Source organism: Pteropus medius, unplaced genomic scaffold (genome assembly GCF_902729225.1).
Source record: "Pteropus medius unplaced genomic scaffold, Ma_sr-lr_union100, whole genome shotgun sequence".
NCBI classification, from domain to species: Eukaryota; Metazoa; Chordata; class Mammalia; order Chiroptera; family Pteropodidae; genus Pteropus; species Pteropus medius.
Genome location: NW_024344378.1, coordinates 38379018 through 38404386, shown reverse-complemented (window position 1 = coordinate 38404386; position 25369 = coordinate 38379018). Strand labels below are relative to the sequence as shown.

The 25369-nt window shown below is 38.9% G+C and overlaps 1 protein-coding gene and 1 long non-coding RNA gene across 3 annotated transcripts in view; one reads left to right on the top strand and one right to left on the bottom strand.

Moving 5' to 3' along the window:
- The window catches only part of ARID5B (AT-rich interaction domain 5B), a 170992-nt gene that overhangs the window by 42040 nt on the left and 103583 nt on the right, over nucleotides 1-25369 (bottom strand). The window contains exons 1-2 of one of the 2 annotated variants that reach the window (XM_039871904.1): nucleotides 3129-3414; nucleotides 1568-1680 (exon numbers count right to left, since the gene is read on the bottom strand). In XM_039871904.1, coding sequence (XP_039727838.1) covers nucleotides 1568-1680; nucleotides 3129-3132 — 117 coding nt within the window. In that variant the 5' untranslated portion in view covers nucleotides 3133-3414. Of the gene's footprint in view, nucleotides 1-1567; nucleotides 1681-3128; nucleotides 3415-25369 lie in introns of those variants that run through there. The other variant, XM_039871903.1, reaches the window with a different exon arrangement.
- LOC120609409 (uncharacterized) lies at nucleotides 3544-11045 on the top strand. The gene is made up of 4 exons (XR_005654766.1): nucleotides 3544-4134; nucleotides 7609-7737; nucleotides 7830-8334; nucleotides 9712-11045. It is a non-coding gene; the product is annotated as an uncharacterized LOC120609409 (long non-coding RNA).

Genomic DNA, 25369 nt, shown 5'->3' with positions numbered 1-25369 from the left:
CTGCCGTCCATGGAGAGATATACTGGATGTGCTTTCAGGTCAATTCTATGAGTTTTATAAAACTTCCAGAGGCATACGTTGCTAATGATTATAAGTTACATGAGAAAAAACTTCATCCTATTGGGCTCAAGTACAGAACATGCTGGTATAAACACATGATGTCACCTTGGAGGTATGGGGCAGGGTGCCAACACAAGACATTGGCAGGACAAGCTCTGCTGAATGTTACAATCCTAAAACTTTCTTGCTCCATTCTTCAGTATCTTGCAAACCACATCATAGGGAATAAACTGTTCCTGTTGATATCCTTCAAGATCATGGAAGCCAAAGCCTTAGAAAGGTATTCTAGTTAAAAATGTCCAAATTACTAGAAAAGGTCAGACTTGGTATCGAGGTGGACTCACTTGCAGATAATTAAATGAACAGGACAAAATAACTTTATGGAAAGACAGATTTGTTTTTAGCCAGAAAATACACATCTCTTTGTAATCTTGGAAGCATGAAGAATTCCTAACCAAAAAGTCCTCAGAACTTCCTGATGAAACAAACATCCTTGACAATGAGAATACTAGACGATGAATCTCTAGGATGCGCTTCATTACATTGGAAGGACGAATGGAGTACACGGTAGAAAAATAGTAAATTTTCAACACAACCGAGTTCATGTTTTTCTACATCAGAATCTTCCAAATTCACCAATATTCAAAATGTTCCCACTTTCATAAGTTTAGTCCTTGGATCTAGAGACATGGTATCAATTGAAATCCGATCTTCAGTTCAGGTCCTAAAGGGGCTATTGTTGTCTTTGGCACAGAAACAACACCTAAATGCAAACACCCGTAAACGGAGCCATGGAAATATGATCCAAGCCCACAAAAGTCAAAAAGATAAGTCTAAAAATATGAAGTGACACTTCAGGCATGCACTTTCAAGATTCCAAAGCATGCTTCGGCAAAACAGGCCCGAGTCCTGAAAAATTAGTCTAGAATTTGGACCTTCATTATGCATTAAGATAGAGCTTAAAAAATATCTAAATGTGTATATGGGTATAAACGTATATGTAAATTTTTTTGCTATGCATCTTTAATTTTATTCTAAGGTAAATTAGAGGTGATTTTGAAAAAAATAACTAAAAAGATTAAATCTAGCCATTTCTAATTTTATCCTCTATTAATCTTTGAAACATATTTAGCTGAACACATTTAGAAAGAGGATGGTTCATCTGGTCTATTTTTGACACAAGCAGAATAAACTATGTCATTGTGTCACCTACTATGAAATCTCAGCCTCAGTGACATGGGTGCTTAATCATCTATCCTTTACCCAACAGGCCAAACTAGGAGGTGGGAAATCTTCCTGTTGACTAATCCAAATGCCTGCACTCCCCTCCCCCACTCCAACTTCACCATCCAGGGTAGGGTAGGTGGCAAGAACACAGAGCTGTGAATACCAAAGTCGGATCTGGAGTTGAAAACTGCCCCCACGAAGCAAGAGCGGAGAGATAAAGAAAAAAAGGAAAAATGAAAAGATGCAGCCAAATAAACACCATGGTGTGAAACAACTGTACCTTGGCGATGGTTTTGCCGTCTGAATTGTTGTTGGAATCTTTTACAGCACTGAATGAATCTCTTCTCTGTGGGCATGGTTTCTTTTTGCGTGGTCTGCCTTTAAGATTTGGCGCTGAAAACAAATAGAGAACAATTGATATACATTTTCATTGGCATGAGTTTCCTTACTAAAAACCACGAATCTTACTACAGTGCTTCCCCACTACATGTGCCAAGAAATGTACTCATCTGTGGTAGCCAGTCCTCGTTTTACGCTCCTCTCTCTGAAGGGTTGCATCCTAGACGGCCATACACTCTGTACATTTTTCCCAAAGCTCGTCTATTATACTTTAACATGTCTAATTCATTTAATAAAATGAAGCCCTTAGTTCTGAAGGATAATGATAAGGAAAATGCACTTCCCCATCGTTAGAAAAGAAACACAACGCACTGGGCTAAAAGACAGCCCTGAGCCAGGCTCCAAGATTATTCTTTGTTTTCTGTTTTGAGTCTTGTTTTCAGAAACCTAAGTGATATGCCAGCCCATTATGGCATCATAGTAATGAAGCATTTAAAAACGTCTCTCTTCGAAAGTGGAGACATGAGCATTTTCTCAAATTATCATACAAATAAGTAGAGAAAGAGAGCTATAGAGAGAGGCATCCATGATAACAATCCAAAAAATATTATTACATGTATTTACTAATAATATTGTAGCCGGCATGTTTCAAATCTAAACAAATCTGGCAGATAACATTTAAATCGGCATGTTCTCTTTTCCTTTTCAATGGTTTTTTTTTTTTTTAATGACGATCTTGAGGGTTATTTAAAATAACTTTCAAAGATCACAGCGGGGTTAGCCAGATTCCGCGGAGACTACACTTTTTAAAACCCATAGGCAATTTGCAAATCAAAGTTATATTTCATCCTTGATGTTGAGCCTCTTTAAGATCCATACAGAAAACAGGAAAAAAAAAAAAAAAAAAGGCTGCTGTTTACTGAGTGCTGCGGCTGGCTGTCCGGCATCAGCTTTCACATTTAACTTCATCAGTCACTCAAGTCACGCAAAAGTAAAACAAACCAACTAACCAACTAGCCCTTGAAGAATTCCAAACGGGTGAATTATACCCCAAGCAATTTCTTTCAGACCTTTCCAGGTACCCACACTTTTTATTACTTTAAGGTATGATTTCGACAATGCCAAATCTGAACAGTTCGAACTCTCGTAATTGTTGTTAATCTTACTCATGTTCCCCAGTTAACCAGCGGTTTTAGGCCATTTAACAATGTACTACTCATCTCACAAACACAATTAATCTCACTAATTCGATTTTCTACTGTGGATAACAGGCGGCCGTTCCTAAAGCTCAGTAAAGCAGGTCTGCTTTACAATCAGGCAAAAGTTTTAAAAGTGGCTTTGGGGCTCGGGCTCAGGGCCCCTTCCCAAATCCACTCTTCCTCTTCTCATTTTCCCAAAACATTTGTCTGAAAGTCCATCCCCAAAAAAGCCAGCCTGGAAATATCAAAGGTAAACAAACAAGCTCACAAACACAAATCAAGCAAAGAGAAAGCAGCGATTACCCATTCCAGTCGACAAACATCTGCTTGATGATGTCTGTGCTCATGAAAGCTACAGCATGTGACTGACTGCTCCCCCGCCACGTCCCTGGAAGTCTCGACTTGACTTGGTGTGGATGTCAGCTTCTCTCAGAATGAGAGCTGCGAGGCTTTGCGCTCTGCTTACAACTCCCCTCCCCCGGCAGCTCCATTACTCATGTAAACACAGAGCAGTGACTAGCACGGAGTGTGTGGGATGAGCTCTGAGGACTTCGCTGGAGTTGCCAGACTGGCAGGGAGGACTCTGCTCTCTCCACCTCCCTGTGCGGGGTTGCTGATTGCATCTAGCCTGTTTGGTGGATCCTGACCTCCAGCTCCCCTGTCAGAGCCCGATGCCACCTTCCAAGACTGACACGGTCCTTAGCCTGGAGCCAGGGTGTGGACTCTTTTGGTTTGAAAACTGAGGTGTAGCACAGAAGTGTTTCCACAACTGCTCCAAGTGCTAAGACTTTAATGACTGCGGGGGAAGGATGTACTTTCGTGTCCCTTATCAACATAATAGCCGAGCAGAAAGCTGACAGAAACAAACCTAAGGTAGGTCTGAGGCATTTCACTAGAAGAAACGAAACAACATTGCCTCTGTTCTAAGACTTGTTACTATCTCTCCTTTATAACAGCTCAGCAAAAAGCATTTATAAAGCTAAAAGGCATTTATTTCCAGAAAGGCTTTCAAATCCCAAAGGCCTTTTAGATAGAGAGAACTTGCATTGAACAGGCTGTTTTAAATAAAGACAAAGGTTCCCGGAACTGACAATAAGTCATCTCCAAATCGGGTCTGTTTTCTCCATTCTTTTAGCTGTTTTCAGAACCCAGAGAAGCACATGTCCTTTCCCAGAAGATTCTGAGAATTACAAATTTAGAACACACTAGCACCTAATATTCTGGTCACACAAACTTCAACTCTAAGTGGGATTTGATCAAGAGAAAAAAGCCTCTTGTTTCCAGTAAGGCAAGTACACGGACATTTCAGGTATGTTAGCTAAATCCCACCAATCACTCAAGTCTCAAACTCAAATACCTCTTTTAGTCTGCCCTCTGAACTCTTTTTCTGACCTGTTCTTATGCAGGGTATCGCTCACTGTATTGTTTTGTACTTTAGTTGTGTTTTATGGCTTATTATTATCCTAAATTGGAGAGTCCTTGAGGGCAGGACCAGGTTAGATTCACCTCTCCTCTGTCCCTGAACACACCCAGGAGGTGGCATTCATAATAGGAATTTGTTGAATGAATGTGTGACTAATGAAAATACAGATGCCCACATACATCTCCTTTGTCTTCACAGGCTGGGCCTGCCAACCTGACCACATGCATACATGTCACACTGGGCACCTCTTAAATCTGCATTCGCCTTTACTACCTACCACCTTTACTACTTACCCTTGAGCTCTAGGAACATCAACCAGTGACTTGAGTTTGCTCTAGGAATTGGGACAGCAAACCTATGGCCTTTGGTACCTGATGACTGCTAAGCCATTGTGCCTAGCATCTAAATGGGGCTATAATCTTGTCTCACATACAATGTACGAATGTCCTTGAGAAGCAGATGTTCAAAGTCCCTGGGGGGCAGAGCATGCAAGACTGGATGAAAGCCTCCATAATACATCTGGAGACATTTTGGATCCACAAGAACTCAGGTGAAACTTTGGGATTAAGGGGCTGGCTTTTGGGGAGAGCAAAAGTTCTGGTCCCCAGGCTACATTCTTTTTTTTTTTTTTTTCCTACAGGATTAAGAAAACAAATCATTGCCTAGGTAGATGAGTGAAAATAAATGTTTCACGGTGTGGCGGTGGTCAGGGGTAAGGTGGAGGCTCTGATCTTTAATTCTTTTACATAGAAAACAACCTCACCTTGACCCAGCTGCTCTGGACCAACCTAAACGTGCCTTTCTCTTGACAGCTGAGGACTAGTACCTACTGAGAGAACCTAAATCATAGACTCCAGAATTACACCAGCTCCAGTGCTTTAGATGAGACTGATCTCTACCAACAAAGGCATTCTGGAAGTCAGCAGCACACTGACCAATAGCAAAATCGACTCGAAAAAAAAAAAGTAGTGTGGAGCAGTAAACGCAGTTACTTTTCCATGAGTATATAATCCACTAGCCACTGGCCTGGCTCATTCATAGAGTTCAATCAACAGTCTTTGCACAAATGTTTTCAATATTATACATGAATAATAATAGCTGATACTTACGGAGCACTTTCTCTGTGTCAGCCAGCACTTTGCATAAAACTCGAAACAAGCTAACAGGACGGCGCAATTGTCAATCGCATTTTACAGACCGAGAATCTGAGATAGAGACAAAACTTCTTGTCTCAGGTCATACAACTGGTTACTGGTAGCAGAAGGATTTCAGCCCAGGCAACTGGACTTCATCCAGAGCCTCTGCTTTAAGAAACTTTTCTCTAATACACACACACACACACACACACACACACACACACACACACTCACTCACTCACTCACTCACTCTGTCTCATAATGAGGTATTTACATTATTAACTTGGGCTGGCAGTCACCAGGGAGCTTTCCCTAGATGAAAACAGTCACAAATACCACACAGCACGAGGGCGCTGAAGCCCATCTCGGGCAACAAACAGCATCCTGCAGACTTGAGAGAGAGCAGTTGCCATCAGTCCTGACTCAGCAGTGGGTGAAAAGACTTCCACTAAAGCCATAGAGTTCCAATAAAACTTAATCAGAGCACCATGTAGCTACTCCCTTGCAGTGGGCCACTGACTCTTCTGCCTAATCAGTGAAAGATCTCTGTGGTTTTTAAAAACTCTTTCCTCTCTGACTGCCCATCTGTTCCTCTTACTCAGAGCCATGAAATTAACAAGTATTCACCTTTGTGAAGTCACTGCTATTTCTATAGGTGTTAATTCCAGGAGAATCAGTGACAGCCAGTGCTCCAGGCTACTTTGACATCTAACCCGTGCGGGTTTTTTTTTTCTTTTATTTTCTTCTTTTTAACTCTTCCACCTATTAATGAATTATATAGTCTCTTTTAAAGGACAATGTAGCAAAACAAAGTTTTTTTTTCCTTGAAGTGTCTAGAAACTTAGAGTTTCAGGCATTCATTTATATATTTACTTCACAATGGGTTCTGACAAGTTAAGTGTCAGCGCAGGTGTGGGAAACTTTCATCTCAACCCCAACTCTTGCAATAATAATAATAAAACAAAGGAAATGTAACCAGTTACTGGCAAAGTAAATTGCTTTTGGCTTAAATGTTCTTGTTTTTTTCTACTGTGTTCTTCCTGTCATGACTGTCTCTCTCTCTCTCTCTCTCTCCCAGACACACACACACACACACACACACACACACACACACACACACACACACATTTATGCTCTTAGAAATACCATGAAGATAAACTGCTATAAAAGCTGGATTGACTCATCAGTTAACAACTCTCTCATTTTGTAGAGAGGGTTTTGTTGCCAACGTAGCTACATATTCTCTTCGAGAAATTCTTTGTGATCTTCCAGTCAGAGAAAGGACTTGTTTGTTGGTGGGGACTGGAATTAGGAGAATGGAAAACCAGTCATCATTTTCCTAAGAGTCTGACCCCCAGGGTCAATGTCTAGAGGAAGTCGACAGAGCGTTAACTCATTCGATTTGCAAGTTGTGTGTGTGTGTGTGTGTGTGTGTGTGTGTGTGTGTGTGTGTTTTAAACACTAAACCCAAGCCGGAAAACTAAACTCCACTGATTGAAGTATTAGGGACTGACAAACATTGTTCTATGTATAGTGTACATTACTGATAATACTTTGCATTTCTGTAATGCCTTTCCTCTGAAGATATCAATTCTCTGGAACATTTTCTTTATAGACAATAATCTTAAAATACTCTGGCAAGTTTCAGCACGGAGCATTGCTCTTTCTGGAAATAAAAAACCCTACCCTAATTTAGTTACCATTTACTGTGTTCTATTTTCAATGTTTCCCTTTTGACTATTTAGAAACTTCCTCTTTCACTACAACAAAAATAGGATGAGTGTTTTTAAAGTTATTAACGTATGAATAAAAGATTAGAAACCAAGAATGGCAGAAGGCTTGATCAAAGCCACTTCTGAAATTTATGGGTGTAATAAAAGAAAGGCATTTCACAGATAATCTCTTACAGAATTTCAGTTTTCAAATACTTGGAAAAAAAAATAAAAGAAAAACAGAAGCTCTCAGCCCTCATTTTGGCTTTAACTTAGAGACAACATTTTTACTTTAAAAATTCATAAATGAGTTCCTGCAATATTTATTTTAAATCCACAATTGTATTCCATATACTCACTATTCTACACCTAACAGAGTAGTGCCTGAAAACTGGCAGCTGGTACTCAATATCCATCAGTTGGTTGAGTCTTTCCATGAATTCACAAAGCATTACTTACATACAGATTGAAGAATATTCACATTTACTTTTATTCTGTTTTTCTATAAACAGTCTTCCACACCCAAGAGAAATGTTTGAGAAGCAACTGTATCGTCTGAGATATGAATACACAGGACCATGAACAAACACAATTCCATTTTGTAGGACAGTCTAATTTAAATGATGAATTTAAGGCAAAAGGTATGGTAAAAATAAAATGCTGCAAGTGTTAACATTTTCTATAATTGTTCTGACAGTTCCCTTTTTAAGAGTAATTTTTTTCTCAAATAAAGGTATTAAAAAGATGAGTCCAGATTTGTGAACCCAGACTGGAGCTGAACTCAAATGCTCTTACTCCCAGATGCCACCAAGACCACACAGCCCTGAACAATGACCGATGAATGTGACCCAGATGAACACTCGAGCCACTCTGTATGTCATGGCCTCTTTGAGTGTTCAAGTTTGCTTTAGCCCAAGCCAAATCCTGATGTTGCTTGAACCATAGTTCTTACTAACTACATTCTAGCGTTTCCAATGAACTTCACTCTCACAGAATCCAGGTCCCTGTCTGATTCCCGTGAAAGGGTAAGCAGTTGTGTTGTTAAGAAAGAGGATGGGGAAAAAAAATAAAACAGGCTTTATATGAGGTCCAGTCACTTTGCTCTTTGTCAGAATCACTAAGATCCCCAAGAGACACTAATGAGATTGGAACGTATTACTGCATTTGTCCTACCTGGGCTGTTTGGGCAGCTTAAGCCCAAAACAGCCATGGACTTCATTGACTGCTCAGCAAACCATGTAAGTAAACACTCTTGTAATCCTTTCTAAAACATGCCCAGTCTTACTCACTCCTTGTTTCATACTTGTGAATGTTGGAGCAATTGTTAATGCCCCTGATCAAAATTTAGTAATTTCATTGGCATGTGATTTGCATAGCTATTTCCTGATCCGCCTTCTCTCTGCCCTGGAGGTCTTCATTTCTCAGAAACACTTAAAAATACAGATTATTTGACTTCTCCCCTTCCCCCACCTTATAAATGGAATGCGACTTGCTAGCTCATCTGTACTGCTAATTGGTTTGAAAGCATGTGACTGTTCATTCTTGCCATTAAAACACAAGCAAACCTCTTTTTCAGTCAGGTTTTACCAGCAGTGATGGACAGATTTCTAGATTTACTTCCTCTCCATGTCTTGAAAAGGGAGAGAAATTTAAACGACCAAATGTTATTGTATATTATTCTGAAATGATGTAGTGAATTCGAAAGGAATGCAGAAATGTCCTAGAAGTCTACAACAGGCTTGTCTACAAGGGCACCAACAAAGAAGAGAGGGATTACTAGATGTTCTTCTCTACCACTTGTAGAATAAGGGAAAATCTGGGAGTTAAATCTAGGTATAGAGTGAGGAGAGAGCCTAGATTTTCAGAAGATTAACTCTCTAAAGGAGAATTCTAGAAATAGGGAAGGAGATTGAAATACAGACTGTCACCTTCCCTTTGGTCTGTCTGGCACCCCCAGTGTGCTCCAGGGGAACCATTCTCAGTGAAAGGTGCCCTCCAGGACCTGAAAGGGGATGGAAGTGGTGGTTCATAGCTGCTTTGCAAAGGCTTTTTCATCTTCGGGGTAATGAGGCCTACCCACTGTGGCATCAGGAGCCTATAGAAGAGTCTTTTGCATTAGAATTCCAAATATTCTATAAAGAGACATCAAGGCACAGTAGATACCTGAGGACCTAGGTGGCGGTGTTGTCTAGATGTTAATACTACGCACAAAGGGTCTGATTTCCTTCCTCAGCTGCAAGGTCTTGTCATGAAATCTCTAACTCAGCAAAGTAAAAAAATGGACTCTAAAAATGCCCTAGTGGCTCACACTTCCACTTTCACCTCTACGGGACAACTGGTTTCTCTTGTTGTTCTCCCCAGATATCAGGCCCCAGGTCCTAGGCTCCTCCCTTAATGGGAAAGATGATGTTAAGAAAAAAACTGCCTGAAAACTATTACAATTAGAATAAGTGTGTTGTTTCAATGCTCATGACGCACTTTTCCTTAAGATTTCGAAATAATTCATGTTTGCATTTTTGGAAAACTATTCAATAAACACAGATTTAGTCTTTCTTAGTATGAGTACCTATAATAAGAAAAGAATATTAATTTAAGATACTTGTTTCTCTTTTTAGGTTATTTAAAGACCCACCCTGGAAATGCTTTTTACGGACATTTTGATTTCTATAATTTATGAAGTTTATAAAGATAGGACCTTTTAAACATAGAGGATTTCTCTCTCTCTTTCTCTCTCTCTCTCCTATTACAATCAATAAACCCCTCTCATTCTAGTTCATGATTGATATGTTCTATGGTGTTACTATCGAAGTGACAGCACAGAAGTGAAAGCTACATTTTTGTATTGAATAGCTTGGCAAGGAGCAGTAAATAGCAGAACAGTTTTTAAACTCATATATAAACAGAACATTCTTGTTCAGCCATTTCTCCAGGTTTGGAAATGAGATATTCCATTTTCAACATTGAGGATAATTGATTTGCTACATCTCTAAAAAAACATTCCTCACTTGGAAATAAGTAAAAGCGACTGTGTGTGTGTGTGTGTGTGTGTGTGTGTGTGTGTGTGTGTTAACATGGAGATATTTCACTTCTTACAGACTTGGACTAATATGAGAGACACTATGGTTTTTCAAACACATACACATAAGAAAAAATAAAAGGTCACCAAGTAATAAGTTCTCAATTTCTTTTTTAAATAAAATCACAAAAAGAATGTATACTTAAAGACTCTCCACTCTCTATGTTTTCTACATTTCAGAAAGAATAATTTAGAAAGTAGAATAGTATCTTACTTAAAAGTAAAAAGATGACTATTCTTGCTTGTCTGAGACATTTTTTGTTACTCAGGTAGATCTCTCTCCTCTTCTCCTTCTTTTATGAGCTCCCAGTGCCACCTCTGAGCTTCATTTGTTTGTGGATATATAGGAGCCATAGTTCTAGAAAATGACTTTAAAAGCTGTATGGTGATGCCAACGAACTCACAGATGGTAGAAAAGAAAGTGTGTTCGAGTAGGATGAAGTGTTCAAGGAGAATCCACAATGAGAAGAGAAGGGTCTGGGTTGTGTGTGGGGAAGCTGCGACAAGGCCCATAAAACTTGATGATATATTAAATAAGCACAATTAGAGTGCTCAGTGAATCAGAGTGAGTGTGGAGAAACAACGAACAGATACCATCAGAAATCCTAATGTAAATCTTACAGTGAACAGAGAATACACAGACGAGGTTAGCACTTCTTCCCCTTTTTTTTTCAGAATAAGAGAAAACATTTCTGTGACTGTTTAGAGCTGCTGTGTCCACGGTCACCACTAGCCACGTGGGGCGACTGAGCCTCTGAAATATGCCTAGTCCAAAACTGAGATGTGCCACAAGTGTAAAATACACACTAGATTGCCAGTACGACACAATACAAAAAAAGAGAAAGAACTGAGAAATATTTCATTAATAACAGTTTATATTGATTATATATTGAAACAATATTTTAGATATACTGGATTAAATAAAATATATTATTAAAATTAATTCGACCTGTTTCTTTTTATCTTTTAATATGCAGTTACTAGAAAATTTTAAGTTACATGCGGTTTGCATTATCTTTCTCTTGAGTGATACTGGTTTAGTCAATAATTCAAGGTTATGATTACAGCTATGTCCTTGGAAATATGTATTAAAGAGCAGACTGAACAAAATTAACAACCGAAGCTAGAAAAATCAGCAAAAGTGATGATTTGACGTTTCAATATAATTTAGAATTTTGGAAGACAGTCATACATAGATGTTAGCATCTGAAAATTTTGCTGAAGCTGAGATGTCTCCTTTGTAAAATTCAAATCTGGTAATCATTGACTCAAGGTTACTTAATGGTCCTGATGAAGATGTTATTTCATTAACTTCCTTGACTAAGATGTCAAAGCAAATATTAAGCCTGGACAACAGAGTTGGGAGGAATGGGGAACAGAGAAAGAAAAAGAGAGGCTGTCTATTTATTTATTTTACTAATAATTCTCTTCTGCTACCAATATAGGTTGGGTATAATATAAGTCATTTGCAATCCGAATAAGAGAAAATAGATTTTGAGTGATTTGGGCTGTTTGGAAGGTAAAATCTTAACCACAAATTGTTCAATAAATTCATGGTTTGATTGTGTTCTCTTTTTTGGAGATGTTCGCAAGTAAGTAGAGAGATCGGATAGAGTCAGGTCTAAAGGCAAGGGCATAGCTTTCTGGCTTGGCCAATATGCTTCAAGTCCCGCAGTTTTATAGGACCAAAAGTGAAGTTACTTGTTGAAGATGGGCTCCAATAAGCCCAGAAAAGTTAAAAGAACAAAAAGGTTTTTAGGGGGCAGAGGAGGAGACACATTCTTTCTCGAATCATTCTTAGCTCCAAAATACCATGGAGCATCACTCTGAGAAGATGGCTGCTCAATGCCCAGCTGGCCCAATGTCCCGTCCTCAGAAATAACTGGTAGTAGCTGAAATCAAATCCTATTCCCACCCGCGTCACCCCCACCCACCCCGCAACCCCTGCCACTTTTTGATTCCTGTGGTGGCAGCGACACAGAAATATTAAGTAGACATTAACAGTTCTCCAAATATAACATGCCAATCAAAGCGGTACACACCCATCTAGAGTCTTTTCTAGAACCTCCTTTACCCCCCTTTTAGGGTTCCTGTTGTAAAAATAAAAGAACAACAATGGTAGCAGTGGAAATAAGCTTAGGAAATACTTTCTTTACTCAGAAGACAAGAGTTGCTATAGCATTTTAGGCAGTAACATGCAGAGAGATTAAGCCCCAAATCCCTGCAACATCAACAAAATGAGCAATATTAAACCTTCTACCGTATGATACTTAATACATAATAATTTTATGAAATTGTTTGGTGGGTTCGACCTACACCCAGCAAAGCAGTCTACACACCTCTGGCATTTTTCTGACATCTAAGTATAGCAGTATTTGTCTTTGTCCTCCATACTCTTTTATAGCACATGGTATGCATATTTCAGCATCCAACATTATTAACTCATGACCAACTGTCAGCTGATGGTTATCTAACACATGGGGTCTCCACAAAAGGCATCCTTATTTGGGCAAAAGCACTTGCCTGCACAGTCTGTCTATATTTTCCCTCAGAAGAACTTTATTTGGATTATTATTGCTGTAAGTAGAAACTCAAGCTGCATGTGTGGCAATCAGAAGGCGGGGAGATAAATCCTTAGCAAGTTAAAACACTTAGCTGATGTTAAAACCATTTTCTAGCTTTGTTAGCTGAAAGTAAACTCTTGGTTGCCCTCTCGTGGTGAATCTATGTAATGTCATGGGAAAATCATAAAAACCCACAAACTAACATGAGAGTTTAATCAAATACAGGTAAGAACATTAATCCTTGACAGAAAGAGTCACAAATCACAAACTTATGCTGTTTTATATGTTTTGGAATTTACATTTAGCAGCCCTCCCATGTGGCGAAGGGTGGGAATAGGGGATGGGACTCGTAATATGGAAATTAGAACTTTGTCTTTTTGGAATACAATTACAATAACTTCACTATGTTTACAACCGTAACTGTTATATATGTGACAATTGATTTTTATGAGATTTTGAACCTTAAAAAACAATCATGCCCACATTTTAAAAGTTCCTTCATAACCAAAAATAGACTGATGTTCCAACTATTTTGGAATTATAGGAACCAAGGAAAGAAGTCTGAATAATTTCCTAATATGGAAGAAATCACTTAAAAAAAAATTAAATAAAGAACGGTTTATTTGTTTTTGACAATAGGCAACATATGGAAACTTGGAATTTATAGAACTAAGTGTAGGTACTGAATTTATCCATAATCTCTAAAAACTAAATTTTATAAAAATCTGAACTCCAAGTTTAATCATCGGTTACCCAATTTGGTATTTAATTTTAATTTTTAAAAACATCACTTAAAATTTCTGCTGTATGCCTTTTGACAATTTCCTGCCGAACAGGCCCATCCCCAAAAAGCAAACAAACCTGGTATTAAAACAGACTGAGCAGTTTAAAAAAAAAAAAAAAAAAAAAAAGCTGGGGGCAAAGTACATGAGATCATAAACTATTTTTCATCTTATTACCAGTAAATGTACCCTTTCCCTCTTTTATGTCTTTTCTTTAGATAAAAGCCTCTCCTCCAACCGGTATTAACAAAAATGCTCTGTATTTTTAAAATACGATTTTAGGGGAAGATTAATCTTAACTTGGCTTTTCCACTCACACGTGCAAGTTCAGTTTTGCAACAACAGTTGTTTGGTTTTGTCTTTGAATTAGCAAAGTTCTTAAAGTAATTTTACTATAAAATTAAACAGCTGTGAGTTCTTTAGCAAACATGATGATTCTTGTTCTTCTTTGTTCTATTGTGCAAGCCGAAATACCCTTTCTTTCATGTCTTTTTATTCCAAAATGAATTCCCTCGTTAGCCTTGTTTAGCTTAAAAAAATAATAATAAAGAAAGGGGGGCAGAATTTGTTGACCTCTGAAATTCATCAGCGTTTGAGAACAGGGCGTTTACACAAGGTGCAGACTCAAAAGAGCTTTTGTTTAATTCCTATTATGGAATGGAAAATGATATTCTGCCCCAACATAATGCCAGTCTTGGGGTACAACAAAGCTGTTTGCAAATACTTCTGTGAAGCAAGGCATCTTATGCCTATTTTGCAGATGAGAAAACTGAAACATGGATTAGTGGTGAGGAAGGGAGGAACTAAGAGGTTCGTAGAGGCTGGAATTAAATTTAGAATTTGACTCCTAGCCCAGGACTCTAACCACGTGAGGGCTCTGACTCTTTGGAATCAACAGACGAGCAATTTTAAAACATTCTTTTGACATTATTAACCACAGCCTCAGGGCTCAGGGAAGTGGAGGTGGGGGGTGGGGCCTGGAAACAACACAGAGCTGCTAGGTGACAGCCTCTTGCGACATTCTAATAAAATGGATTACTTGATCCATACCACCATATATTCTAGGAATATTTAGAGGCTTAACAATTTCTTTTGTGTCTTAAAAAATTAAAATCTAGGTTCCAGTGCTAGTGTAAATGGCCTCCTGAAATATACAGAGACAGAGAACCATTACAAGACATGAAATGCGGAAAGTGGTTCTTGGCTTTTCTCATGGATTTGGAACCAAAAGATCACTGCAAGGAGTTGGTGAATCCACAGATGTGATGACAGTAGGATTCTTCGTTTGAGTAATTTTATGAAATGAGGGAATTCCAGAGCTTAAGGAGAACCTAAGCTCTAGCCCGAACCCTTACTTAATACACGTAAGAAAAGAGAGGCCCAGAGAGTCTGCAATTTGCCCAAAGTCACACAGTTGGCGGCAGAGCTGTGATAGACACTGGTGTCTGTTGGCTGCATGGGATCAGCAGCAGTGCCTTGGCAGCAGATGGCTTTTCAATGGGCCCTGAATACCTCCTCTTGGGTCTCTGCAGGGTGAGTGTTGCCATCCCAAGACCACATTATTAAAACACACTTTCCAAGGAACTGCAATTAATAAAGTCAAATGGGAGCTGACAAGGACATTCCCACTGTGTTCCAAAGCCAAAACATACAACTGAGAAAGCTCACTTGGAGCGCACGGGCCGTGGGTCCTTCTGGCGGGACTTCTGTGCACCACACTCCCAGCTGTTTGCTCAGACTCAAACGGGAGGGACTAAGAGGAAAGCACTTGTGAAGCCATCAGGGCAATACTCCAGCATTTGGCGTCAGTGCTTGCCACCTGCTTGCTTTTGTTGGTCCGTGCTGAATGAGGCTCCCTGGATGAGGATAGGCCTCGGGAATTCAGGACCTCTGTGGGCCAGGAGAAATGGACCACAGCCTACCTTGCTTTGGAGCATCCTTGTTACCTTCCAAGAATAACAAATGCCTTAGAGGTCCCACGTATGGCTTCACACATGTATGCCCATGCTCCCGAGCTTCCTCTGACAGTAATACCCTTCCTTTTGGACTTTTGTCCCTCCTGTCCCAACTCCTACTCCTAGGAGTCTACACTCCTAGACTTACATTGAGAACCACATCCCCTAGAAAGCTACTTTATTCTCCCTCATCTCCAGCTGTGGGAGGAAACCTACATCCTTAGCTTCTAATATCAGGTGTGCTTCTATCGTAGCACCCACCACCCTATGTTAAAATTGTGTGTCTCTCTCTCCCTCACCAGAGGTGATGTCTCTCTTGGTCACTGTAACATTGTCTTAGTAGGTGCTCAAAAAATATTTACTCGGTATTATATTTTGAAGGCAGCGTCTGGTCCTTAATTAGAGTCTAGTAAACATTTATTTAACTGCACTGACTGCTGATCCCACTGGAGAAAAGAAATACTTTTGAAGAGGGCAGGTGGCTGGGCTGGGGGTTCACTTTCTTGTTTGTAGCACCTTCCTTGTCACAAATGCCATTAATAAGGGGGGGAAATGGACATTCACCTTTTAATTTTCACTATGTAATTCTGAGACCCAGCTATTGCCGATCACTCAAATGCTTAACAGAAATCTGTCCTGCCTGTGAATCTATAGATCTAACTTGTTCTTGGAGAACCTTAAACAGAGAAAAGTCAGCATACCGAAGAGAAATAAAAGTCCCTGGGGAATATGGCAGATCATTTAGTGAGAATTACTTTTTAAGAAACCCGCTCCTTGCAAAGGCGCCTTAAAAAAATGTGCCTGCAGACAAAAGTCTGGGCAAATCCATAATGTAGAGATTAAATTTAAATTCTAATAAAGATTTTTAACAAAGATCAATAAAATAGGAGATTGATCTGCAGTTATAAGTTCCCAGTAATGGGATAGTCTAGAAATTTCATAAATAATGCTTTTATCTTGATTGCAAAATAATCCCCTGCCACAAAAACAAGGAGAATCAAGGTAGAAAACTGTTCAGCGGGAATTAAAATGTCACACTTTACACAGAATAAAGCATTGCAATCACCAGGGAAACACACATTGCAAACGTGTTAACACAAAATTACATACATCACTTAATTATATAAGCGCATAGCTCCTGAGTAACCCATTAGCTAAACATGTCGGGTTGCGGTTGAATATATACATGCAATATTTTTAGCACAGAGGGGATGTAACTATGTCAGGCCTGGCACCATAAAGCCTGAGATGGCAAGTGCTATTAAACTGAGATGCAATCATGTTGAAAAGGAAACTAACAATTGAGAAGAAAATACAGTGAGCTATGTTCTACTGCATGTTCTTCCAAAACCTTATATAACTATTCATTGTCTATTTCTTCTGGCTTGCATCCCGGGTTTTTTCTATGCTATACTAATTGTATAATAATAAACTGCTACATCAGTTTTATGAAATCACGCAAGCAGAGAGGTTGCACATGACATTACATCTGATTATCTTCACCAGCAAAGGACAACATTCTGAAATTAAACACAGTATCACGCAAAATCATCTACTTTGCTTCAAATGTCCCCTAGAGCTCGCTTCTGAAAAAAGATACAGCATCTTTCCTTTCATCTCCAAAACATCGGTGAAGTTGGTAAAATTGCTGCTGGATATCCAAGTTTCACAAGGAAGTAAAGAGGGCACAGACTTTGAAAAGAGGCAGCTCTTCGCTAACTTCATAAGCCAGGTAACTGTATGGCCCTCAGAAAAAGTCATCGTCTCTTTCTGGGGTTGAATTTGCCCATTTTTCACAAGAGGATTATATTTCTATCTTGAAAAATTATTCTGGAAAAAGACTATGAATGAGATAAAATGAGACTACATCCCTAGCACATTATTCAGCATCCAGAAGACACTAACAAATGGTGGATGCCATTATTATCACTATTATACGCACAGACACATGGAAATAATACATCAATTCAAGCATTTCAAGAGGCCAGTAGTTCTCTGGTGGGAGAATTATTTACACCCTGGAAAAACCTGAACTCTCAGCACAGAGGTAAGTACCTTGTAGAACCCAGGAAGAAAGAATAAGTGCAATGAAAAGTAGACCGTTTGACACAAATATCTGGAATAACTCCTAGGAAGCTGACTGTTGTCTATTCTAGCAGAGCCTTCCAACATGGAGGCAATAACTAGATTGTTAAAAGAGGAGAATGTCTTAGTGATAATTGATCCCATGTTTTGGTCAACTTTAAATCTCAAAACAAAAAGCAAAGAAAGGAGGTTACCACACTGTAAGGTGTTACCTAAATAGAACCACTCCACCCCACACCAAATAAAGACCATGCCAAGTATCTTCATTCTCTAAAATAGTTGAACATTTCTGAAGCCTCCGGCCTCATCTGACTCCCTTATATCTTGTAATCATCATACAGAGGATCTCTGGCCATTGTAGGAGCTCAAGAAGTAGACAATAAATTGAATAGAATTGAATGTGGTTGGCCAACAAGAGAAGCAACATATTGTTTGTAGGAGTCCCAGCATAGACAAATCTATGGTAAGGTTAAACCCCAGATAGGGTCCAAGGCTTTTTCTCTGGGGTTTTCACTGAAACACTCCTATTAATCAAATCTCATTTTAAACAAGACATTACATGGCAAAAGAGCAAATTCTATCTACATAGAAGACAGGGAAGTTCACTTAGGAGGAAAAAAGGGGTCATTTAAGAAAAAGCCTTGAAGATGAGATGACCAGGTTTCTGATACCAGTTCCAAAGCAGATCCTCCAGGAATTAGGCTATCCTGGTTTTGCTTCTAATATCTAGTATTTGTTGATTCAATAAATATTTGTTTAGTGCCTGATCCTGTGCTAGTCCAGCTGGGGATAAAACAGAGAAGACAACACCGTTCCTGACTTTCAGTTCACATTTTCATTGAATTTGAATATGTATCTCAATCACCAGGCCTCAATTCCCTCATGTATAATGTGAGAGGTTCATTAGACAAGATTCATGGACAAAATCTGTCCAGTGGCATAGTTTATTTGGCTTGAACATTTTTTCATTATTGTCATCAATTAAAAGTAATAAGATGTCCACTTAAAAATTGGTATGTCTGGCTTTTCTTAAAAAGTTAGATCTGACAACACTGGGCTCCTATGCCTACAACACAACAAAAGTATGGAGCTGAAAAGCAGCTGCTGCTTTGGACAGAGCATGGGTATCTTTTGCTTCCCCATTTATTACAGGCCCTACCTGCCCTTTTCCCCTAGGTTCTCTGCTGGCACTTCTGAGTATTGGAATTTGTGGCCTCTAATCTGGAAGATCCCTTAGGGTCTTTTCATTTTGAATAAGGTATAACTGTGAGAGCCACCCAATGGTATAAATCAGTAACCTGAAAAGAGGAGCTTAATTCCTTGATTAGCTCGTGCTCTTCACCTAGTGTTCTCAGTCCAAAGGCTGCAAGATCCTAAAGTACATTACCAGAGGTGGTGTTACAATCCTCCTTCTTAAGAGTTTTCCAAACTTCCATTATCTACACATCCATTTGGGATTAGGTAGGAGGCAGTCCTGCCTCAAGGCAGAAAAGAAGACCACGCTACACTTAGAGGTTCCTCTTATATCTTACTTATTCCCTCTTTGCATGTGTCCAAGATGAACAGGACATTTCAGTGGGTATCTAAGGAGACCAGACCAGATTTTGGAACTCTTAAAGATGCATAGCCTGATTCCTGGAGGATCTGCTTTGGAACTGGTATCAGAAACCTGGTCATCTCAGCTGCAGCTCAAACTGTATTTGCTCTTCATTCATTTTAGACCCTTTGAGCTCCAAAACTGCTTCTTGATGGTTGCTAGGCAACTATTGTTGAGTACATGCAAGAGGCAATAATGTGAACATTTTCAAAAATGAGGAAAAAAATGTTTAAAACAGAGGACATAGCCATACCTAAAATGAAACATTTCCTCCTTAGGTAGCTATTCAGAATAGGGACACTGCAGGCTGCTGGCTTCTGTAGGTCAGGGAGTCAGATGATTCACCCAAAATTACTCTTCTATACTTCTCTGTCTCTTCTATCCTCCCTCTTTAGCCCCCAACTCAGTAAGGAGCCTCATCGTATAACAAAGTCTCACTCACAGAATAACTGGGACTTGTCTCATTAAGCATTCTCTGCTTTTCCTGTTGTGTGGTTCTTCCTTGACCATATTTTTCTTGACATGTATATTTCATACTTGCATATCAGCAGGGCGAGACAACTTGTAGCTCGTCAATTATTACATCTAACTTTAGAACCCACTAAACTTGTCATAGAGCAATCACCTCTTTCTCTGACCCAAATGGAAACAGTAAAAACTCTCCTATTTTCCACATCAAAGACTAAGCTTTCCACCAATGCCAAATGCTCTGTGCTTCTTACCAGTAAACGTAGATTTTATAGTGTGTTTTCCCCACATTTTTTTAACATTCCAATGTCATGATCAAGCTACATAGACTTCTATAAATTGAGTCAAATGTCTAAACTAAACTAAACAAGTGGCAAGGTCATATCCCTCTTTTGTTGGATATGAAGTGAAGAAAAATAATGTTCAATCAGGATAGAGTCCTGAGGGTAAACTGTCTATTTATATACTCTTTCCACTATATGGTTCACATGGGTAACTAGTTTCATCATCTGTAAAATGGAGAAAATGATTCAGGGCTCAGAATAGTGCCTGGCACATGGTAACAAGCATATAATAAAATAATAATAATGATAATAATAATAAAATAATAAAAATAATAATTTTTTCTGGGCCATAGATTCTACATTTGACTTTCCACTATTTCTTGACCATATATTCTCACTTTGGTAAATTCCAATCAAACATTATGTCTTCCCTATGAAATCAATTTGGAAAAATATTGAGGGTAATAGGAAAAAAACAGTATGTTACCGGAGATAAAAATGCATTAAAATAAATATATATGGCTCTAAATTTTCAAGCTGATTTTTGGAAAGCTACCAAGATAAGAGGACATAGCATACCTGGTATTGAGAGTGGTCTGTATGATGTGTGCAAAGGTGGGAGAGGAGAAAAATAATAAAAATGGAGGCGAGAACATCACGGAATATTCTGTACAGATAAATCCTAGGTTTCTCTGTGCACCTATTGCCACCTCAAACTGTCCCACAAACAGTTCTAGAGAGCAAATGAAGGCTAGCAGACCCCCCACGATTTATGGTGAATCTCTAACAAGTGTTTTATTCCAGCCACTATGCTAAGAGCATTATGTGCAGCAGTTCACTTAATCTTCATATAACATCCCCTCGAGGTGGGTAGTATCATTATTGCCAATTTAAAAATGAGAAAACTGAAGCTTAGAGAGGTTAAGTAATTTTCCCAGGAGCACAAAGGTGGTAAGAGTGAGTGGAGACTGAGACACAGACACGCGTGTCTTCAGAGTTCATCTTCTTGGCACGGTGCTAACTGCCTCTACAAGGCACCCCGTTCAAAGACTCTATTGGAGAACAGACACTACTGAGAGGGACAATGTGGTGACAACTGGCACACATGTAACATATGACTGTTCACTGAATACTATAAACTAGTATTTTTGTGCTTAAGTAACTCTTTCCAACTAAGAAAGAGACAAGCCCAAGCTCGTTCATTCCTTCTCCGTCCCACACATCATTAAAGAAAACATCTTATTCTGAGCTAAGTAAATATAATACTGGAGTTAAGAATTCTTCCGAACAAATATTTCTTGGGCACCACTTAGCCTTATGAAGGTCACCAAAGAAACATGAGACAGAATTTTCTTGCTTCCTAGGGAAGTAGCATCGAGTTTGTTTGCTGGAAGTTAGAGCTGAAACATCCCTTCAACATTCCCTGGTTGCCTAGGATATGGAAGCAGCATACTTGGGACACAGTAGTTTCCAAGACATCCCTTGGTCTTACTTGCAAACCTGAGGTTCTGGCATGGAAAATTGAGAAACACGGTAACATGGATGGCTAGGCGTTATCAACCAGCAAGAGTAGAAGCGCTGGGAACATCATGGGGTGCTGAACTCATGGAAACAGCAGGGATGACCTCTCTGAGGAAGTGATGTGTAAGCTGAAATCTGCAGGATGGAAGAAGTTGGCACGTTTGAGGGGTAAGACAATAACCGGATGGTTTCTTTTCCAGGAAGGACATGTGCAAAGGTGTTTAGATTCAAGGGAGAGAAAGGCAAGGTCAAGAAACTAAAAAAAAAGTCCCACATTGCTGGGCTATAGAGAGCACAAGGAAGGGACCAGTATCCTCCTACCAGACACTGTGAGATAGACAAACGCATCACTTTGGTGAAGACCTTCTTTGTTGCAGGCCTTCAGGAGACACACAGAAGGATTCAAGGAGGTTGGTGCAGGGCTGTGGCAGGATGAGGCTTGACGGTTAGGCAGGGTTAGGAGAGAAGGAGGAAGGAAGAGAGGAAAAACAGACTGTTTTCTTGCTCTTTCGTTCTGTTATTATGAACACATGGGGGAAACCGACTAGGCTGCCCCGACGAGAGCCTCCTTACCCCAGTACCCTGTCTCCATGATACAACTCTACATTTGTAGGTGTCATTCTCAGCGATAAAGGGCTCACAATTACTCCTTTCATTCCCCACTATCTCCTGTTCAGCTCCTTTTGCTGGCTGATGATGCCTGTGTTGATATGTGATTCTTCATTTATTCATTTTCAGCTAGTAAACAATTTTTAATTAGCCTGCTCTTTATTAAGGACATGGAACAGGTTATTAACTAGGTGCATCTTTGGGTCTTTAAAAAGAGTGAAAAAGACATAATCAATCTGTGTGTGATGTTTAGGGGTTTAATTGGTATTAGTCAACATCTTTGGAGCAAATCTCATCAAGTTCCATTTTTAAGCCCTGACTCAACAGACAATCTCACAAGGCAGAAGGGAAGAGTGGGATTAATATATTAGTCACTTGTAAAATTTGTCAGTGCCTCAATTACATTAGTTCCAGTAAAATATTCAAGGGAATAAAAAAAAAAAGCTTCTTCCTCTCTATCTACTGAATCTGAGAAGGATACACTTAGCCTCTATCACAGATTTGTTTGTTAAATTCCAGCATATCAATGTACGTTCTTCAAAGGTCAGCACTGTGCTATGTCCTTTATTGTACTAGTCCTATATCCGTACATAGGGCTACGAATAATTACGTGGTTGCTTATCAGCAGATGTTGGTTGGACACATGAATAAATGAACAAACTACTGTATATACAAGTATCTGCTACTATGTAATGCAGGAAAGTAGGGTAACAAAAGAACCACACGAATTTCCAGTGAGAAGGAGGAGAAGCCTCTGAGTCACCCCATTTGGCAGTCCTGCCCCGGCCATTTGTTCTGTATGGTTTCATTTCTTCCATCAAGGAATGTGTATAACTACTCAACATGAGTCTGATTTCACTTATGGAAAAGCCACCTGGGATCTGGACCCAACTGCAAGGAGTGAGAAGGAGGTAAATGAGTGGTATCACAAACTTACTATAAAGCCAGTCCTTTAGACGTTACTCAGGTATTTTTTTTATTATCCATTCTGAGTCACTTAATCAGAATTTGCAAGCCCAAGGTATCTGGTGCATCTTCAGCAGATGCACCAAACACTTCTAGAGCATTTACTCAATGAAAACCATTTTGGAATATATTTATCAAAATATTTTAGAAATTTTTTTCAATTTGCCAAAGTTAAAAATGCAAATACACGTTTCTTTTGCTTTAATTCCACTGGCTTGGAATAACCTGCTTGATTAGACACACAAAACTTGAAGGACGTATATAAATATCGGTGCTATAATATAGTCAAAAGTTATAGCTATACTTGCCAACATGCAGTGACTTGATCAAGAGTGATTTGTATTTAGCATTTTTTTTCTAATTATACCTCTGTTGTAATATCTAGCAGTTATTGCAGGAAGTACACAAGCAGGCATAGGTCATCTAGCTAATTTCAAAGCAACAGATGCCAACTGTGGATACAGTAGCAAGACCACAACTTAAGTACCAATGCCTAAACTTGTTATAGAGAAATTTATAACAAGTAAAGGCAGACAAACAAATCCAGATTGCCTTTCCATAAAGCCATTAGAAATGACCTCCAATCTCCCCCCTGCCCCTGCAAATTCTCTTTAAAGATACCCATGTAAATCTGCTCAAAATAATGTCACTAAATTCTATGGCCAAGATAAAGAAGTTCCTTAACTGTGATTTGTTGCAACAAAAAATGAGGCACAGATGAATCACAAAGATGTAAGATTGGGAACTGTGTGGAAAACACTGTGATGGATGACACATCTCATTAAATATAATTTTATGTGATCGGTTACTGTATTACCCTGTTTAATTGATTTATATACACTTTAGGAAGCTTTTTACTGTTTAGAATGTAATTATATACTTTATAATTGAGTACATAGTTGATTAATTACAATGTTTATGGTCATTTCAATTAAAAGCTGGATATCAGGCCCATGGTCAGGAACCTACCCTCCCCACCTTTAAACACTGCTTCTACAAATAATATTCTATGAAAATGAATTATACTTAATCTATAAGACTTTTACTTACAGCACTGTTCCCAGTGGGACATTTATATGTAGTAATCAAGGGGCTATGTCTTCCGGGGAGAATCGTCTATTCCTAAGTATCTTTGGTGCAGGGTCATTCTCAATATTTTGAAAAGTTCTTTCCAAACAATTTTAGAACAAGAAAAGAATTATCAATACAGATCATTTGTGCCCAGTAGGAACTCAGTCAATATCTACCCATGAAAACTTTTCTGAATTTTCTTCAATTCAATGTTTTGGTAGCTTTTGTATTCTTTAAGAAGAACAATGAAAAGTTAATCTCTCTCCTCAAGGAAAAAAAAAAATCAGAAAACATAATTTCATCAAATCTCCTTCAAAGGAATTTCTTTTCTAGCTTATCTGCTCAAAGCTGCTTAAGATATGGTAGTCAATATCAATAAGGAAACATTTGACCCAAAGAGATAAAGTCTGGAGGTATGATCATTTGATGAATGGTTTGCCCTTATCAGCTTGTAATTGCTATTATAAACCCAACAGAAAGGCTCCCTTCCACTCTCTTTTCTGAAATAAGCCTCAAAGAAAAAGGAGTGGTGGTGTCACCATAAGCCTCAGGCATCGAGCATGTGCAGTAGCCACTGATTGCCACAAAGACAGCAGGTGTTGCCTTAGTTAAAATTTAGTCTCTGAAGGGTTACGTTTTATAGCCTATGATACATTTGTTCATACAATATTTCATTTAATCCATACAGCAATATTTTGGGGTTTGTAGCTCTTATCATGACCTATAATATATATATACTCGCTTATTATTTGTATGCCTAGACTCTAGACTTCAGGAGGGCAAGAACTTATGAATGTTTAATCCACTAAGGTTGACTCAGGGTTTAATGCAATGTTTGGTACATAATAAGTTCTCCCTAAATATATTTGTTGAATTGACAAATGATGACCTTAACTGAAAGAATAGGTGGATGGATGAATAAATGCGCTCTGCTGAGGGGATCATCATGTTCATTTTAAAGCTAAGGAAACTAAGGCTTGAACATGGAGCTGCTTATGCAGAGGGGGTAGGCACTTAAGTCAATGTCTGTCATATCTTTGTGTGGATGTTACCTTCATCCAATACACAAAATGGTGAAACAGGAGAGGGTACACCACCAACTCAGTCTCTGTGTAACCTTGATCGTAACTATTATTGCTATCGTTTTAAGACTACTATACCAGAAGCACGGTGATCAACATTTTCCATACATTATCTTGGCCAATCTTTAGCACAATCATGGGAAACAAGTATTATTATTCTTGTATACAAGATGAAAAAACTCAACAAAGTTAACTAATTTAACAAACAACAAA